Here is a 19,292-nt window from a genome sequence, read left to right on the forward strand (position 1 = left end):
ACGCCCTGAGCCCACCCAGTTGTGTGACAATAGCGAATGAACATTCACTATTGTCCCACTGATTCTCCTCCCGGCCAATCAGGAAGCGGGTCCTGAGACCTGTTTCCCGAAAGGAGAAGGCATGCTATTAGCCAAGAAGGGGGGAGGAGACGGCTGCCGAGAAGGGACATGAAGGAGCCTGAGGGGGAAGCCACCTCCGCCTGTCATTCCGGAAGAACAAGGCAAGTAAACTGACTGACTGACGGGCAGGCGAGCCATGCCAGTAAGCCATGCCTCTGCTCCCTCCTCACAGGAGTTTGACTGATAGCAGCAGAAGCCTAAGGCCGGCCATAGAAAGCTTGAATTTTAGCCAGGTCAGGCCCCCTATTGGATCGCAGGCGAGTGACGTACCGGTACGTCACTTTGCTTGACCGGGGCTGACCACCGCAGTATATGTACTTGCGGCGGTCGGCAACCGATTAACTGATATCCAAACCCAGGAGTCCCAATCTATGGCTGCCTTGCTTTAAGATCATTGGAAGTCAGCCTGACTATGCAGTTTTATACCGCCATACAAGTATACACTATAGTTGACACTGAAGTGGAGACGTAGCTCTACACAGCTAATTTTTGAATTTTTTCATGTTTATGATTAGTGTCTTTTTGCAGCATTGGTAGGTGTTATGAATATTTCATGCAGAAAAAAAGGGGGGGGAGATTGGCGCAATCGGATTACACGAGCTGCTGCGATAATCTAGATATGGGCAAAAATGCAGATGATTGAGTCCAGTGGAATTGCTAGACACTTTGATGGCTGCAGGCTTTGTAGGGTGAAGCAACCCTGTATGGATCCAAGACAAAAAGAGAGAGAAGACCAAGCGCCAATCTAAGTGTAGCAATGCAGTTGATTTATTAGCAATTTAAAAGAGTATTACTCACAAACGTGCGCTAAAAATAGGCATCTCAAATAGTCCAGGGCATCTGGGCGCTATTCATCCAGGGTGTCATTCCGGATCCCTTGTGGAGCTGGCGCTGTGGGGGATGAGCGGCGATCTCCTGTTGTGAGGCAGGGGACGTGCAGATCCTTCGGCGGTGGTGTAGCAGCGTGGGTCCTTGGGTCGGAGGGCTATGACATCACTTCCTGGGGATGCTGGTGCGTAGAACGGCGACGCGTTGCGGAGCATGCGCTCCTTCTTCAGGCCGTACGGGGGCCATTTTGGATGTGGGTATTTATGCCCATAGATCATGGGATAAGTTACAGAGGCTCAGCAGGGACAATTTTAGACAAAGCGAAGCGGCAGAAAGACATGGGGGAAACGACAGACAGACAAGTGATGCACAGCTGGGGATGGAATGATACTGCTTAAGGGAAGGAAGAAGGGGGGGCGGAATAGGGAGAAAACGAAATATGGGAAACCAGGAGGGGGAGGGGGGGGGGGGAAAGGGGGGAAGGAATATCCTAGGGACAATATATTGGGAGTATATACTAAAGCAATTATAATATTTGGATTGCGGTAATAATTATGATAATAATTATGATACTATAATTGTAAAAATTAAACATATATTTTAAAAATATATTTCAAAAAATATATTAAGAATATATTTTAAAAATATATATATATACATATATCTGAACAATTTAATAGAAAAGGTTTGTTAAAAAGTTTATTAAAAAGTTTATTAAAAATTCTTAATTAATAGATCAAGGACTTGGAATAATGGATAGAAATGTAAAAGAAGGATCCTTGGATCAGAGGATTAGGTGTCTAACGGCCCATTTACTAATGGGTATGTGTATAATGTAGAGATCCAATGATGGATACAACAATAATAGTAGTGGTAAAAGTAAAAAATGCATATACATATATGCACATACGCATATATACGTGTACGTATATATGCGTATGTGCATATATGTATATGCATTTTTTACTTTTACCACTACTATTATTGTTGTATCCATCATTGGATCTCTACATTATACACATACCCATTAGTAAATGGGCCGTTAGACACCTAATCCTCTGATCCAAGGATCCTTCTTTTACATTTCTATCCATTATTCCAAGTCCTTGATCTATTAATTAAGAATTTTTAATAAACTTTTTAATAAACTTTTTAACAAACCTTTTCTATTAAATTGTTCAGATATATGTATATATATATATTTTTAAAATATATTCTTAATATATTTTTTGAAATATATTTTTAAAATATATGTTTAATTTTTATAATTTTTACAATTATAGTATCATAATTATTATCATAATTATTACCGCAATCCAAATATTATAATTGCTTTAGTATATACTCCCAATATATTGTCCCTAGGATATTCCTTCCCCCCTTTCCCCCCCCCCCTCCCCCTCCTGGTTTCCCATATTTCGTTTTCTCCCTATTCCGCCCCCCCTTCTTCCTTCCCTTAAGCAGTATCATTCCATCCCCAGCTGTGCATCACTTGTCTGTCTGTCGTTTCCCCCATGTCTTTCTGCCGCTTCGCTTTGTCTAAAATTGTCCCTGCTGAGCCTCTGTAACTTATCCCATGATCTATGGGCATAAATACCCACATCCAAAATGGCCCCCGTACGGCCTGAAGAAGGAGCGCATGCTCCGCAACGCGTCGCCGTTCTACGCACCAGCATCCCCAGGAAGTGATGTCATAGCCCTCCGACCCAAGGACCCACGCTGCTACACCACCGCCGAAGGATCTGCACGTCCCCTGCCTCACAACAGGAGATCGCCGCTCATCCCCCACAGCGCCAGCTCCACAAGGGATCCGGAATGACACCCTGGATGAATAGCGCCCAGATGCCCTGGACTATTTGAGATGCCTGTTTTTAACGCACGTTTGTGAGTAATACTCTTTTAAATTGCTAATAAATCAACTGCATTGCTACACTTAGATTGGCGCTTGGTCTTCTCTCTCTTTTTGTTATGAATATTTCAAAGTTAAATAGTGCTCAGGAGTTTTTTTTTATAAAAAATACAACTTTTATTCAAGCAGGGGATCATCTAAACTCCTAGACGATCTCTGGTGGAAACTTGAAATAAAGCATGCAGAGGAGGAGGATAGATCAAAAGAAGCAAAGGGAAAGTCTGACACTGTAGCTGAATACATTTTTCTAATATATCCTCCTGCACAGCGACAGATTTGAAAGTTCTAGAGCTTGATTAGATGGCTGTGCCCTGTAAGAAAGCTTACTGAAAAATGTAGACTGTATGGGTAGATGTATTTGAAAGCCCCTCCAAGTTACTGAGTTCAAGTGTTTCCAGTAAAGGATACTGTTAACACTATAGCATACAAAGACATTTTAGTCAACTTCCAACCTTGTGGCAACATTTTAGTGAAGTCCCTCTTCTGTTCGGACATGACTGTGCCCAAAGCCATCTTTATAAAACAAGATTGAAAAGGCTGGTGTGAAGAAAGTGGCCTGCACGTCCATTTGCTCCAGCTGCTGTCAATCACAGCCACTGAGCCAATAGGGAAAGAGAGGGAAAGGGGCCAAATGTGTGAATGGACACAGAGGCACAAGCTGGAGAGCCCCTATTGCAAGCTGCCTGTTTTGGAGGCACTTGGCAGGAGGAGGGGCCAGGAGCGCCGGCGGTGGACCCGAGAAGAGGAGGATCATAGCTGCTCTGTGCAAAAATACTGTACAGAGCAAGTAAGTATAACATGTTTGCGATTTAAACTTTGACTTTAATATCACTTTAACCTTGCAAATGCCCATATGGGCAAATGAGTATAAATTTCCACAGGTACACTCCAAAATATTGTGGAAATTCTTCCCTGAACAGTGGAGGTTGTTAAATTCACTAACCAGAGGGAGGAAACGGAAATATTCTTCTCCCATAACTTTTGCGGGCCCTGCGTGTGGCAGCTAAAACAGGACATCTACAGTATCTAACAAAAGTGAGTACACCTTTAACATTTTTGTAAGTATTTTATATCTTGCCATGTAACAACACTGAAGAAATGACACTTTGCTACGGTACAATGTAAAGTAGTGAGTGTACAGCTTGTATAACAGTGTAAATTTGCTGTCCCCCTCAAAATAATTAAACACAGCCATTAATATCTAAACTGCTGGCAACAAAAGTGAGTACACCCCTAGATGAATATGTCCAAATTGGGCCCAAGGAGTCAATATTTTGTTTGGCCACAATTATTTTCCATCACTGCTGGGCATGGAGTTCACCAGAGCTTCACAGGTTGCCACTGGAGTCCTCCTTGCACTCCTCCACCTTCCATTTGAGGATGCCCCACAGAGGCTCAATAGGGTTTAGGTCTGGAGACATGCTTGGCCAGTCCATCACCTTTACCCTCAGCTTCTTTAGCAAGGCAGTGGTCATCTTGGAGGTGTGTTTGGGGTCGTTATGTTGGAATACTGCCCAGCGGCCCTGTCTCCAAAGGGACTTTGGACATTTTCACTTAGGGGTGTACTCACTTTTGTTGCCAGCAGTTTAGATGTTAATGGCTGTGTTTTGAGTTATTATGAGGGGAACAGCAAATATACACTGGTATACAAGCTGTACACACTACTTTATTTTGTCGCAAAAGTGTTTTCACATGAAAATATATACTAAAATATTTACAAAAATGTTAGGGGTGTATTCACTTTTGTGACATTCTGTACTTGACTATGAAAAAGGCCACTTTAGAGGTTATCCCCAAACCTGGGAAGGACAAACTCCTCCCGGATTCATACTGTATTGCCCTATTTTCTTATTTATTACGGACGGTTAACTTCTAGCTTGCATTCTGGCTACCAGACTCTCTAAGGTGATTGGTAAACTGATCCATCTGAATCAGTAAGGGTTTATCCCAACTCGGTCAACGGCTGATAACATTAGGCGGTTGTTTCTCAACCTACAGGTGCCAGTGGATAATCCAGGAGGTAGAGCCACTATCTTTAGACGCAGCCAAGGCTTTTGACAGTGTCGAATGGACTTACCTCTGGGAAATCCAGGTTCGGTTTGGATTGGGTAAAAGTTTTATTAATTGGGCATGTGTTCTCTACTCTGAACTCAGAGCTAGGCTCTGCATCAATAACTCTCTTTCACCTTCTTTCCCTCTCCATAGGGGCACTCGTCAAGGGGGCCCATTATCACCCCTATTGTTTGCAATAGCTGTGGAACCATTGACCATTTTGTTCCGCAAAAACCCTGCCACAGTAGGTTTTCACAGAGGTCCTTTAGAAGAGAAAATATCACTTTGTGCAGATGACACATTGCTATATCTGGGAGATACAGTTGGCTATTTACAGAGTTTGATGGGGGCCATTAATATTTTTGGTGAACTCTCTGGATTCATCATAAACTCGTCTAAGTCTATTCTTTTACTTCCTTTAAAAATCTATGTGTGGTGGTCTCCCTGGACCCATAAGGCTATCTCTAACTGAATTTAAGCTCTTTGTTGGACAGGCAGAGGTTAAAAAGTCTGAGTTGGTGCAAATGACCCCTGTCGGTGGTGGGGGCGTGTTAATCTAATAAAGAAGATTTGGGCACCTCAGCTCTTATACATCTTCTATAATGCTCTAATGTGGATCTCTAATAAATGGTTTAAACGTATTGGATTCCCAGTTTTAAGGGTCTTATATGGAAGAGGAAAAAGGCCTGCATGAGTCCAACTGCGCTGAAATATAGCAAGGAAAGGTAGGCTGGCAATCCCGCATCACAAAATGTATCTTTTGAGCAACAGCTTGCTGATTGGGGACAGTGTGATACTACAGACCATATAGCTCAACTGGAGTCTATGTCAAACTCTACCCTATTAGCTAGATTTCATCTAGGAGCTGGATGTCCCGAGCATTCCCCCCCCCCCCCTCCTCTCCTATGGCAGCTCTCCTTAAGAGAGAGTGGTGGGCATTTAAGAGGCATGCTCTATGACTAGCCTTTTGGAGTTTACTCCCTTATGGCAAAACCCTAATTACCCTGAACTATATAAATTGCAGGGATTTTCCTCATGGAAACAGAGAGGGGTCTGTTATTTCACCCAAATATTCACTTTTATCAATACCTCCAAGTCCGACACGCACTCCAGGTTCAAAAGAAAATGACAGTAATTTAACTGTATCTAGCTCTTCACTAGTGCTGGAGGTCATGCAGGCCAATGCGCATAAAGGTTTGATATCCCATATTTGCTTAGCATTGTTGTCTTCCATTCAGGATCACACTTCGCTAAAGTTTAGCGCTCACTGGATTGCTGACATTGGAGAAATAGACGGTGACCAGTGGGACATGGCTTTAGAATCTGTCCCTGTCACATTTGTATCAGCTTCACATAACCTCTCGCAACTGTTTATACTCCATAGAGCATACCGCATACCTGATAGGTTGTTTTGCCTTTGGCCGGAGAGATACGCCATTGTGCCCTAAATGTAAGGTGCATAGAGGTGACTTCATACACATTTGCCACTGCCCAAAACTCACACAGTATTGGACTGAGGTCTCAGATCTCTACTCCTGCTCAAGTACCCGTACCTCTAACTCCATTAGTGTATCTACTTGGAGCAGTATATTCTGAAATGTACCCACCAGGTTTTTATATCTTGATCACTAGTTTATTGTACTTGGCTAGAAAGCAAATTACCCAGTTCTGGATGTCACCTACACAGTGCCTACAAGAACACAACGGGTTCAATCTGTTAATTTCCTCTCTTACTTAGAGAGCAGCTGGCCTACCGCCACCGAAATGCGGCGCAGAAGTTTAACCTTATCTGGCAGTAGGGGCTGGACACTGCTCGCCTTGCTCCCACGCAGTTAGTAATGGATAGACTTTTATAACTCTAAAGTTTAGTTGGCTCCTTCCTCTAGGGGCCGAGGATGTTTGTGTATTGTGTATGACATGATTGGCTCTATCTGGTCTCTGTACACTGCATGTGTTTTGTAATGCTTCATATGCTTTTTGTTGTACAGATGCTTTTTTGATATTAATAAAAAAAAATAAAAAATAATTAGGAGGGAAGAAACGGAATAGCAATGCTCATGGTTTTGGAATGGGATGGCCAACAAGTTCATATAGGTGTTATTGTCAAGTGTTCACAAGCTTTTGGCCACTAGGAAGTAAAAACCGCTGGAATTTCCTAACCGCTATTTGCTTTACAGTCCTACTCTGTCCTGTGGTTCTCTCAGGTCTTTTCTTGACTATTTTTACCAAATGCCAAAGGGAAGAGATGATCCAGGGACTGCAGTCATAGGAATCTTGCTATATTCTGGCCATCTCTTCTGAAAGTTTTTAATGATGGAATGCACAACTCTTAGCGACTATGAACTTGCATACAAATGACAATATCCTCATATATACTCTGCATGATATCTTTAAGCAATAACAAAATAATCCAATTTACTGTAACTTTCAGTCCTCCAAGGAAAGAAATCGTGATGATTTGGAAAACACAATTAAACAATTGTTCCTTCTCACCTTGTCCTTCCGGAGTCTCACCGAAGGGGTTCACTTCAACCTGAGTGGCATCGACTTTCAGAAAGAGCTCATACAGCTTCTTAATCTGATCGGCAGCCTGCATTTCATTAAACACAATTACACCACATGGAAAGGATGAGTCTTATATGAAATATAAAATTGTTCCATAACACACTCCAAAGCATTACAAATGAGGATTTAAAAAGAGGAAAACGGAGGATAAATTGTACCTCTGATTTAACGCAAGCTTATAAAAGAGTCATCAACACAACGCAAGGCTGCACTGAAGTGAATATTAGTTCACAAAATTATATACTGATTAATGTCCTGTTAAATAGTAGCGTGATTGCCTGCAAATTTTAATTAACAAAAATAACGTTTTTTTGATATTATAAGTGTGTTTTGCTAATCATTTAAAAAATAATTTTGAATACTTTTTACCAATGGCATCAGTGAATGTTCTTTACTGAAATACATGCAGATTAATGCAGCCTAACTTTTTTTTTTTTTGTTTCATTTTGAATAATGTTTTTATGGATGGTTCTGTTTGCAGCAGCTCAACACCCTGCCTCCTGACTCATATAGGTAATGCAACCATGTCCAGGGCCCAGTGTCTATACAAATCTGTGCAAACAACTATCTTTCCGCTAAGCAGACTTCAATTTGACTATCACAGACCTCGTTACTAGCAATGGTAGCAGCCTTCTCATTGAGTAGAACAAAGCGCACAAAATCAATAATGCTGGCACAGCAATGTTAAAAGTGTCAATCCACACAACAGTGATACATTTGCCTATATGGAGCCTGGTCAACTATCCGTTTATCAAGGCGTCTCTGATATTTCCATTAGTAAGGTATTTCTGCCATAATTCCTATCCATGTGGGAGTTTTGATTGTTTTGTGATTCACACCATATAGTTGCAATGAAGTGCATGCTTGTTGCTGCATGTAGCATGTAGGGGCAGCCAATTTGTTTCAATGGGCTGCTCTATGCACGAGAAATGCACATAAGAACTCCTAGAGCCTTTAAAATTGCACCACACCAAATCACATGGTGCTGCGGCATGGTGCAGAAATGCATGCGTTTGAAGATGCGTGGGGGTGCCATTACCAATCAATGGCACTGATAAGAGTCTGTTAAATGGCGGCATGTTTCTGGACGTGTAAGAAAAGCATGCTATGTTGAGCGCATTTGCAACACGCAGCAGAGGTGAGCGTAGCCTTACCGTATACTTTTATGTGTTCCAGCTCTTCCTGTCATATTCTGCATAATATGAAATAAATAAAAAAATCGAACAGAAGAGTGGGAGCCCCTCATAACACAAGTTGAGTCCCGAAGAAATGTAAGAATTGTTCATGTGTTTTGTCTTCCCAGCAAAATAAAATATCAGTTTTAGGTGGACTGATCCTTAAAGCAATACAGCTATGACTGTGATTGCCCCCAGGATGTGAATGGACAACAGAGAAGCAGCAGAACATCGATGAATCGATCCTTCCAGAGTATTGAACCTTCTTTGCCCTGACTGACTGCCAAACAAGAGGTTGATATGAAAAAAGATTTTAGCTGCATTCAAAAAATATGTTTTATATATATATATATATATATATATATATATATATATATATATATATATTTCACACACATATACACAGACACATACTGTAAATAACTGGATTTTTTTCTTATATCTGCCAACAATTCAGCCTTAGTCATTCCATATTTTCTTATATCTCTCAGGCCTCCAGTGGGACATTTGTCTACCAGAAATACTAGCTTTACCCTCCTATTGTGGTTTATTACTCAACCTGCTACAGGATGGGAGACCCTCACAGCAGTACAGGCCCAGTACCTCACAGATAGATAGATAGATAGATAGATAGATAGATAGATAGATAGATAGATAGATAGATAGATAGATAGATAGATAGATAGATAGATAGATAGATAGATAGATAGATAGATAGATAGATAGATAGATAGATAGATAGATAGATAGATAGATAGATAGATAGATAGATAGATAGATAGATAGATAGATAGATACAGTATATATATATAATTTTTTTTTGTTCAAGATTTTTAAGTTCTCTAGAAAACACAAAAAAAAAAAAGTAAATTTGAGCACTGAGTGGACTGACCCCTGTCTTTTCTATTAGTAACAAACTGATCAGGCACTCACCATTTTGTTTTTTTTAAACTTTCTGAAAACATAATATTGTAGCACAGTGAGACCAAAGAAGAATGCAACAAAAATCGGAAAGGACCATTTTAAAGCCCAAAACCCAAAAGGACATTTTAAAACTATTCCTTGCAGTGGGGCAATGAATGTCTGTACTGAATGGGCTATTTTCTCATTTAGGTCTAGGGGACACAGAAAGGAAGGTGCTGCAAGACTGGTTCCTCCAGCATCATCTCCCTCACGTTCCAGCGGTCTAAGGTCTTGACATCATCAAGACTAAAGCCTTGTACACGCGCGTCGAAATTCGGCTGGGAATTTTCGTCCGACGACCGATCTGCCGATTTTCAGCTTGTTAGTATGATGCTTCCGACAACCAACTCCGACTTTTCGGCCGAAAAAATTCTGGTGTGCAGGCTATAAAATTTTTGTCGACCATCAAAACACGTCCGATTTTCGAGCAGTCAGTACAGATTTCGACAGGGAAAAATCTAATGAGCAAGACTAGGCATGCTCAGAGAAGAAAGAACACAAAGAAAGCAAACCAACACATGACATCACTTCTGAAGTAGAATTTTGTCGTGCGGGAAAATTCGTGTGCAGTCTAGGCACATTCCAACCACCAAAACACCACTCTGGACAAGAGACGGACGACCGGTCGTACATTTTGAAATCATTTAACAGCTGGTGGGAGGAACCTGAGTAAGCAGTGTGGGACACCCTATCTGATACACCCAGAACTGTCGGATAATAGCAGTGCTGATATTTCTGGAAACAAATGGAGCTTTGACTCCTTAGCCACTAGATAGCATGTTCACCATTACATAAAAAATACAAAAAGGTTTACACCTTTTGCATGCACCCCCCCCCCCCCCATCCCCTCTTCCCTGGTCCCCACTAGTGATGTCGCGAACATAAAATTCGCTGTTCGCGAACGGCGAACGCGAACATCGGCGAATGTTCGCGAACCGGCGAACATTGCGAACCGCCATAGACTTTAATAGGCAGGCGAATTTTAAAACCCACAGGGACTCTTTCTGGCCACAATAGTAATGGAAAAGTTGTTTCAAGGGGACAAACACCTGGACTGTGGCATGCCGGAGAGGGATCACACAAAAAAAAGTTCTTAAAAATTGTAATTTTTTGATAGAGAGCCAATTATTGGAAAAATTAAAAATAAAAATAAAAATAAAAAAATTCTTTGGATTTAGCATCTGGGGGGTCTAAAAAGTGTACCTGTGAAGTTTCAGCTCTGTAGCATGTCCGGAACCAGAAAAAATTACGAATTAGGGTTAGGGCTAGGGTTAGGGCTAGGGTTAGGGTTATTTTTATGGCTAGGCTTAGAGGGTTAGGGTTAAGGTTAGAGGGTTAGGGTTATGGTAGAGGGTTAGGGTTAGGTTTAGTGTTAGGGGCTAGGGTTACGGTGAGATACTTAGGGTTAGAGTTAGTAGCCCTACCCCTACCCCTCTAACTCTAACCCTAAGCACTAAAAATAACCCTAACCTTAGCCCTGACCCTAACCCTAGCCCTAACCCTAGCCCTAACCCTAACCCTAGCCCTAACCCTAGCCCTAACCCTAGCCCTAACCCTAGCCCTAACCCTAGCCCTAGCCCTGATTCTATTTTTTTTTCTGGTTCTGGACATGCTACAGAGCTGAAACTTCACAGGTACACTTTTTAGACCCCCCAGACAATAAATCCAAAGAATTTTTTTTTTTTTAAGTTTTTTTTTTTTTTTTTAAGTTTTCCAATAATTGGCTCTCTATCAAAAATGACAATTTTTAAGAACTTTTTTTGTGTGATTTAGTGTCTAGGGGGTCTAAAAAGTGTACTTGTGAAGTTTCAGCTCTGTAGCATGTCCAGAACCAGAAAAAAAATATAATTTTTCAGTAGAGCAGGGATGGTGGGAACCCCTTTTACACCTATATGATCTTTTTTTTCTGGTTCTGGACATGCTACATATATATATATATATATATATTAAAAAAATACTCAAATACCAGCCCTCAAAGGGGCTTTTGGGGACAATATATATATATATATATATATATATATATATATATATATATATATATATATATATATATATCACAGAACAAAATAAATTACACAAATACCAGCCCTCAAAAGGGCTTTTGGGGACAATAGATATATATATATCACAGAACAAAAAAAATTACACAAATACCAGCCCTCAAAAGGGCTTTTGGGGACAATAGATATATATATATATATATATATATATATATATATATATACAAAAAAAACCTCAAATACCAGCCCTAGGAAGGGCTTTTTGGGGTGCTGTCCTTACAGCAGGAGTGTACCAAGAACACTGGCTAACAAGACCGGGAACTGTCCCCAGCTATAACAGCAGCAGCAGCACTTTCCCTGCTCTCAGTAACACAGAAATGATCTAAGATGGATGCTGCCCTTGCTTATTTATAGGAGGTGGGAGGGTGTGGGAGGGAGGTATGCTGATTGGCCTGGAATGTGTCTGCTGACTGTGATGTTCAGGGTCAAAGTTTGCCTCAATGATGATGTATAGGAGGCAGACCGAACATCGCATATGTTCGCCCGCAGCGGCGAACGCGAACATGCGAAGTTCGCCGGGAACTGTTCGCCGGCGAACAGTTCTGTACATCTCTAGTCCCCACTGTACTTACCCTCTGGGTAAGTTTTCATTATGTCCGAAGTTATAGCTGGTTATATGTTTTCACTTTGAGATCAAATCAATACAAGAACAGAAATATTCACTGTTCACAAACAGGCAAGTAGCAGTTTACTGTGTATTGCTCATCTAATGGATGATTTAATATATCCACGTATGCCAGGTTTATTACAGAGCCCAGCAAAAATGTATTTTCATTATGTTCATAATAGCTGTCTTTTTTTTTTTGGGCTGATATTACAGTGGTAGCTACATTTTAAGTTTATTGATTCTTTGTTTGATGTCCATGAACCAATGTCGTACTTAAAAAGAACTTTTATTAAAGTGATGCCGCGTTTTGCTGCAAAAGTTAACAGCTGGCTAGAATGTAAAACTATAAACTTAAAGTGTTAGTTAACCTTTACAGAAAAAATGTACAGGTGAACTAAGACCAGACACACTAACCCCCACCCCCGGTCCCCGCTGTACTTACCTCAAGGGATTCTGAGCTGTCCGGGCTCCTGCAACTGGTCCAGTGCTCTGGGGATTTCAAATGCCTGCTCTTTCCCTCTTCTCTGGGACAGACTAGATTGAATCAATGTGATGGTGCTGACCAATTGGAATCAATCTGTCCATCCCTGAAGCACTAAACAGAGAAGAGGGAGAAAAGCAGGGATAGCAAATCCCTAGAGCGCTGGAGCAGTTATGGAAGCCCTGACAGCTCAGCAATTCCGGAGGCAAGTACAGTGGGGGACTAGCAGGGAGGGTATCTGGTTTTAGTATGCCTTTACAGAAAAATGTAAAGGTGAACTAACACTTTAAAGTCATTGTAAAGGTTGAAAGTTTTTCTTTAAACAAAAAGCTTCTCTGTGCACCTCCCCCCTCCCCTATACTTACATGAGCCTGATCTCGATTCAGCCAGTGCACCAGAGCAGCGGCACTCTCCCTTCTCTTTTGCTCAGACACAGCGAGGGAGGAGGGAAGAAGGGAAGAAGGGAGGAAGGGAATAGGAGGAAGGGAAGAGGAGGAAGAAGGAAGGAGGGAGGAAGGAAGGAGGGAGGAAGGAAGGAGGGAGGAAGGAAGGAGGGAGGAAGGAAGGAAGGAGGGAGGAAGGAAGGAAGGAGGGAGGAAGGAAGGAGGAAGGAAGGAGGGAGGAAGGAAGGAGGGAGGGAGGAAGGAAGGAAGGAGGGAGGAAGGAAGGAGGGAGGAAGGAAGGAGGGAGGAAGGAAGGAGGGAGGAAGGAAGGAGGGAGGAAGGAGGGAGGGAGGAAGGAGGGAGGAAGGAAGGAGGGAGGAAGGAGGGAGGAAGGAAGGAAGTAAGAAGGAAGGAAGGAGGGAAGGAGGGAGGAAGGAGGGAAGGAGGGAAGGAGGGAAGGAGGGAGGAAGGAGGGAGGAAGGAGGGAGGGAGGGAGGGAGGGAGGGAGGGAGGGAGGGAGGGAGGGAGGAAGGAAGGAAGGAAGGAAGGAAGGAAGGGAGGAAGGAAGGAAGGAAGGAGGGAGGAAGGAAGGAGGGAGGGAGGAGGAAGGAGGGAGGGAGGAGGAAGGAGGGAGGAAGGAGGAAGGAGGAAGAAGAAGGAAGGAGGAAGAAGAAGGAAGGAGGAAGAAGAAGGGAGGGAGGAAAGAAGAAGGAGGGAGGAAGGAGGGAGGGAGGGAGGGAGGAAGGAGGGGAGGGAGGAAGGAGGGAGGGAGGAACGAGGGAGGGAGGGAGGAACGAGGGAGGGAGGGAGGGAAGGAGGGAAGGAGGGAAGGAGGGAAGGAGGGGAGGGAGGAAGGAGGGAGGGAGGGAGGGAGGGAGGAAGGAGGGAGGAAGGAAGGAAGGAAGGAAGGAAGGAAGGAGGGAAGGAGGGAGGAAGGAAGGAAGGAAGGAGGGAGGAAGGAAGGAAGGAGGGAGGAAGGAAGGAGGGAGGGAGGAAGGAAGGAGGGAGGGAGGAGGAAGGAGGGAGGGAGGAGGAAGGAGGGAGGAAGGAGGAAGGAGGAAGGAGGAAGAAGAAGGAAGGAGGAAGAAGAAGGAGGGAGGAAAGAAGGAGGGAGGAAAGAAGAAGGAGGGAGGAAAGAAGAAGGAGGGAGGGAGGGAGGGAGGAAGGAGGGAGGGAGGGAGGAAGGAGGGAGGGAGGGAGGAAGGAGGGAGGGAGGGAGGAGGAAGGAGGGAGGGAGGAAGGAGGGAGGAGGAAGGAGGAAGGAGGAAGGAGGGAGCGAGCAGACATGAGTGCCCCCATAGCAAATATCTTGCTATGATGGCATTCGGCATAGTGGAGGGGTCTGAAGCACTGGAGGGAGACCCGAGAAGAGGAGGATCAGGGCTGCTCTGTGCAAAACCATTACACAGAGCAGGTAATTATGACATGTTTGTTATTTGAAAAAAAATGATGACTTCACAATCACTTTAAGTTTATATTTTACATTCTAGCTACCTTTTATCTTTTGCAACAAGGTGACATGATCACTTTTAATACAAGTTATTTTTAAGTATGCTGTTGGTTCATGGCCATCAAAAGAAGGAGTGATAAACTAAAATGTAGCTATTACTATAATATCAACCAAAAAAAAAAAGACAGCTATTCTGAATAAAATGAAAATAAAGTCCTTGGCTCTGTAAAAAACACGGCATATGTGGATATATTAAATCTCCCATTACATTAACAATACACAGTAAACTGCTACTTGCCTGTTTGTGAACATTGGAAATTTCTGTTGTTGTATTGATATTCCCAAAGTGAAAACATACAAAAAAAATTAAAGAACAAAAAATGAACGATTATAGGAGGATAGGAGGGCAGGCTGGGGGAAACAGAAGCACAGCAGCAGATGTATCCGTCCCCTGGAATGTGTCATCCAACTGCTCGCTGATTCCAATTGTTTAAGGCTGACTTGTTGGGTGTAATAACACTTAACTTATTGATGTGTTGTGGTTTAAGCACACTCCCGACATCAGATAACAGCTCTCTGATGGAGACGCATCTCCCAACAAGGTTGCTTCATTATGTAGACTTACACTCCGGTAACCTGACTTGTGTGCAAATTGCAAAAACCGCCAAGTGCTACTGGATCAGCAAATTATGAATAAAGCCAATCTATACTAATATGGCACATTAAAACAGTTTTTATTATTTAATTTCTTTTTTTTTACGATAGGGTTGTTAAGTTGTTTTGGCCATCTACTCTGGAGAGATACCCTATCACTTTCTGTGTGGCCTACGAAAATGGAAGTGAACATTTTTAATGAATAGATGGCATATAAAAAGATCATTTTTAGGTTTTCACCACTGTCTTCAATGGGGAGATTTTCCTCACTTCCTGCATGGTCCTAGTTTTGTAAAGGGGCAGCAAATATTTAATATTTTATTTATTATAGGTACTTACATAGTGCCATCAATTTACACAGTTCTTTATACATATATTGTATATTCTCATCAGTCCCTGCCCTCCAGGAGCTTACAATCTAAGGTCTCTAACTCACATTCATACATACAAGGGCCATTTTAGAAAGAATCCAATTGGCCTAACAGCATGTCTTTGGAGTGTGGGAGGAGACCACAATACCTGGAGGAAACCCATGCAGGCACAGGGAGAATATGCAAACTCCAGGCAGGAAGTGTCATAGTTGGGATTCCAACCGGCAACCCTAGTGCTGCTAGGTGGAAGTACTAACCACTACACCACTGCCCACTGCGTCCATCAGGGACACAAAAAATGAGGACAGTATAACAAAAATGAAGACTGCAGAACCACACTACTGCTAAAAGGTCTAGATGCAACTTTATTCCAATAAAAGTCAGAGGGTCAATCCAAAAAGTCTCCAAAACATTTCAGGAATCCAAAGACTCCTCCCTTCATCTGGGCTATAAAAAACATAAGGACATTTCCAAATGAATACGATAGCCCATCCTAAGGGTCATAGTTAAAACCAGATGCCCGATAGCCAATATTGGAAATAAAAAAAATTGTCAAGTAACACTGAAGGGATAACCAATTATTAAAATGGTTGTAAAGGCTCAAGGTTATTTTATCTTAATGGATTTTTTGCATTAGGTGAAAAAAAAAAAAAAAAAAACTTAGTGCGGCAACTCCCCAGCCCTCCTAAATACTTTCCTGGGCCAGATATTGATCCAGCAATATGCTCTAGAGCAACAGCTTTCCTGGCTCTCTCCATCCCCATTGGCTCAGGCACAGCAGCAGGAGCCATTGGCTCACACTGCTCTCAATAATAGCAAGTGATGGAGGGAGTGGAGGCAGGGACGAGCTGCACTCTATGTGTCTATGGACAGCTTGCTATGGGGGCACTTGGTGGGAGGACCCAAGAAGAGGAGGATCAGGTCTGCTCTGTGCAAAACCATTGCACAGAGCAGGAAAGCATAACATGTTTGTTCTTTTAAAAAAAATAAAAATTGAACGCTTACGATCACTTTATCCCCAGGTCACAAGAACTAGTGTCCCCATTAGAAGATTCACCCGCTATTACTTTTATAGGGCAACCTAAAATTTGGGATTTTCTTCCACTTTCAAAGGTAATGGTAAAACAGGAAAAATTAAGTAGAATCTACCTATTAGGGACACAGACAATAAAAGCGGACAGGTGCTCTAATCCAAATCCATTCTATCCACAAAAGAAAAAAAAAAAAAAAACCTTTTGCCTTTAGCTCTACTTTAATGAATTATCCATTTCAATGTTGCGTGACAAAGTTTTTTAAATCCAATAATATCGGCTATTAGACATTTTGGTTTTAACGATCACCCTCAGGAGGGGATATTGTTTTGATATAGAGATGTCCTTCTGTTTTCTTCAATACCTGATCGAGGTGGGTGGGTGTCGTTTGACCCCTGAAATGCGTTGAATTATTTTTGGATTTTTCCCCCTTTCACTGGAATAAAGTTTTATCTGGATCTCTTAGCATTGATGTGGCGTTTCATTTTAAATTATATTTCATTATACTACAAGGAGACCGTGGAGATTCTCTGGGGTGTAGAAGCCGCCTGCCCAGGAATCAAATTATTTACATCAACATCGATAATTAAGGATAGCACTACCAAAAAGATAACCTTACGGGTCCAGTGCGGATTTTCCACTTTCCTGAACCAGTAAGGACAATATGACACGTTAACTTAAAGCTGAACTCTGGGTAGATATAAAGCAAACAAATTAATGCAGCTCTATAGTCATCATTGCATAAATGTATTGTTTTATATACATTTTGTAAGTATCTGAATGTGACCTGGTATCAGCCTCTAGTAATCTGGTATCAGCGTCTAGTAGTCTAGCATCAGCCTCTTACAGAAAAGTAATAAAGACCCAACAAGTTAATGCACTGACAAGTAACATGTTGATAGGAGGAGAAGGCTGAGTGACAGAGTTCAACTCTTCAATGTGCTGCTTCTCCTGCAACTGTCCAATCACAGGCTGGGAGTGGTTCTTGGACAGCCTAGACCCAGGTGGTTGAAATGGACCTGGAAGACTGAGGACATCAAGTGGAAGAAAGTAGAAAGTAAGTTCAGTGAGGACAGCTCGGGATTTAAGGTGAGAATTGCAGCAAACACTTTTTATTTAATCTTTTAATGAGCTATTTGTTTTTTTTAATATGGAGTTCTGCTTTAGCATGAACCTGTAATGTGTCTGCACAGCAAGTTTACTTTAATGACGGATCTGCAGTAGTTTATACACAACTTTCCCTGTCAGAAGTACATTTAGGGAGCATGTGACTGCACTGGTGACTGCTGATTAGCTAGTTAGCAGTCAGGGAGACTATCCTCAGCTCTGTGTAAGCTCCGACTAATTTGGCTTGGAGTTTACACAGGGCATCCTCTCGCTCCCAGTAGTGAAGAATAAAGGCAAGTATAAGCTGCTGCAAGTATTGGCTTCAAGAAGAACCTGTTGACCATTATGTATAATTATGAAAATTATAAATATATTATTTCATTATTATAATTTTTAAAGAAGAATTCCAGGTACAGCATTTTTTACATACTGTAGTGACAGAGAACCAGCTTGGACCAATGTAACTAATGGTACACCGAAATAAAAATTCTAGCGCCGAAACCAAAAATTCAGGATGCACATGGCCGAAACTGAAATTTACAGTTTTTAATAACTGAAATTGACAGTTTTTTAATAATATATATATATATATATATATATATATATATATATATATATATATATATATATATAGACAAAGTTTTTTTAAATCCAGTTTTTTTGAACATTATATTCAATGTTTTAATATCATAAATTTAAATGAATATGAATTTATTTTTGGCCATTCTCTGCATTTTTTTGAGGCAGTGTTAAAAATCCTGCTTGCTGCATTTTTGGTGCATGCAGCAAGAACGCATAAAAAATGCACCCGCGTTGTGTTTTTAAAGCATTTTTTGTCACATGACCTATGAGCAACACACCATAAGCAGGGTAAAATCTCGGCAAAACAGTACCTTGTTTGCTTTCGGCACAATGCTGACAACCCTATTTTCGCCAATGATTTTCGGTGGCCAAAATTTTGGAGTATCACTTAAAGCGGAGTTCCAGCCTTTTCTTTGTTTATTAAAAGTCAGCAGCTACAAAAAGTGTAGCTGCTGATTTATAATAAACACACTCGCCTATCCCACGGTCCAGCGATGCGGCCGCCCAAAGCTTCGATCCTCTCCCTCTGGTCTCGGCGGCGCCGGCATCACTGGTGTGGGCACCCAGCTGTGACAGCTTGCGGCTTCACAGCCGGGTACGTACTGCGCATGTGCGAGTTGCGCTGCGCGTCTTGAATGGCTGGCAATCTTCTGGGACCTCCGACATGTCCCAGAAGATTGCAGGGAGGGAGGGGGAGAGGAGAACTTCCGCTCAGGGTGCCGCGGCGCTCCGAGCGGAAGTGGGAGCTGGTACCTGTCAAAACTAGGTACCCGCTCTCTTCCCCCCCCCCCCCCCCCAAAAAAAATGACATGCCAAATGTGGCACGTCAGGGGGTTAGGACTACCTAAAGCAAAAGTTCCACTTTTGGGTGGAACTCCGCTTTAATGTAACCATACATATATTTTACCTGTGGGATCCCTCTAGAAGCTGGAAATGAAATCACTGTAGTAGATA

General features: G+C 42.1%; 1 protein-coding gene across 1 annotated transcript in view; it reads right to left on the reverse strand.

The window, feature by feature from the left end:
• SUCLG2 (succinate-CoA ligase GDP-forming subunit beta) overlaps positions 1 to 19,292 on the reverse strand; it is a 444,050-nt gene that overhangs the window by 271,786 nt on the left and 152,972 nt on the right. Inside the window, exon 7 of the mRNA XM_082265844.1 lies at positions 7,403 to 7,499. Within this exon, the coding sequence (XP_082121970.1) occupies positions 7,403 to 7,499 (97 nt within the window). The remainder of the gene's footprint in view (positions 1 to 7,402; positions 7,500 to 19,292) is intronic.

The sequence above is a fragment of the Pelophylax lessonae genome (assembly GCF_965119305.1).
Source record: "Pelophylax lessonae genome assembly, chromosome: 8".
Classification (NCBI taxonomy): domain Eukaryota; kingdom Metazoa; phylum Chordata; class Amphibia; order Anura; family Ranidae; genus Pelophylax; species Pelophylax lessonae.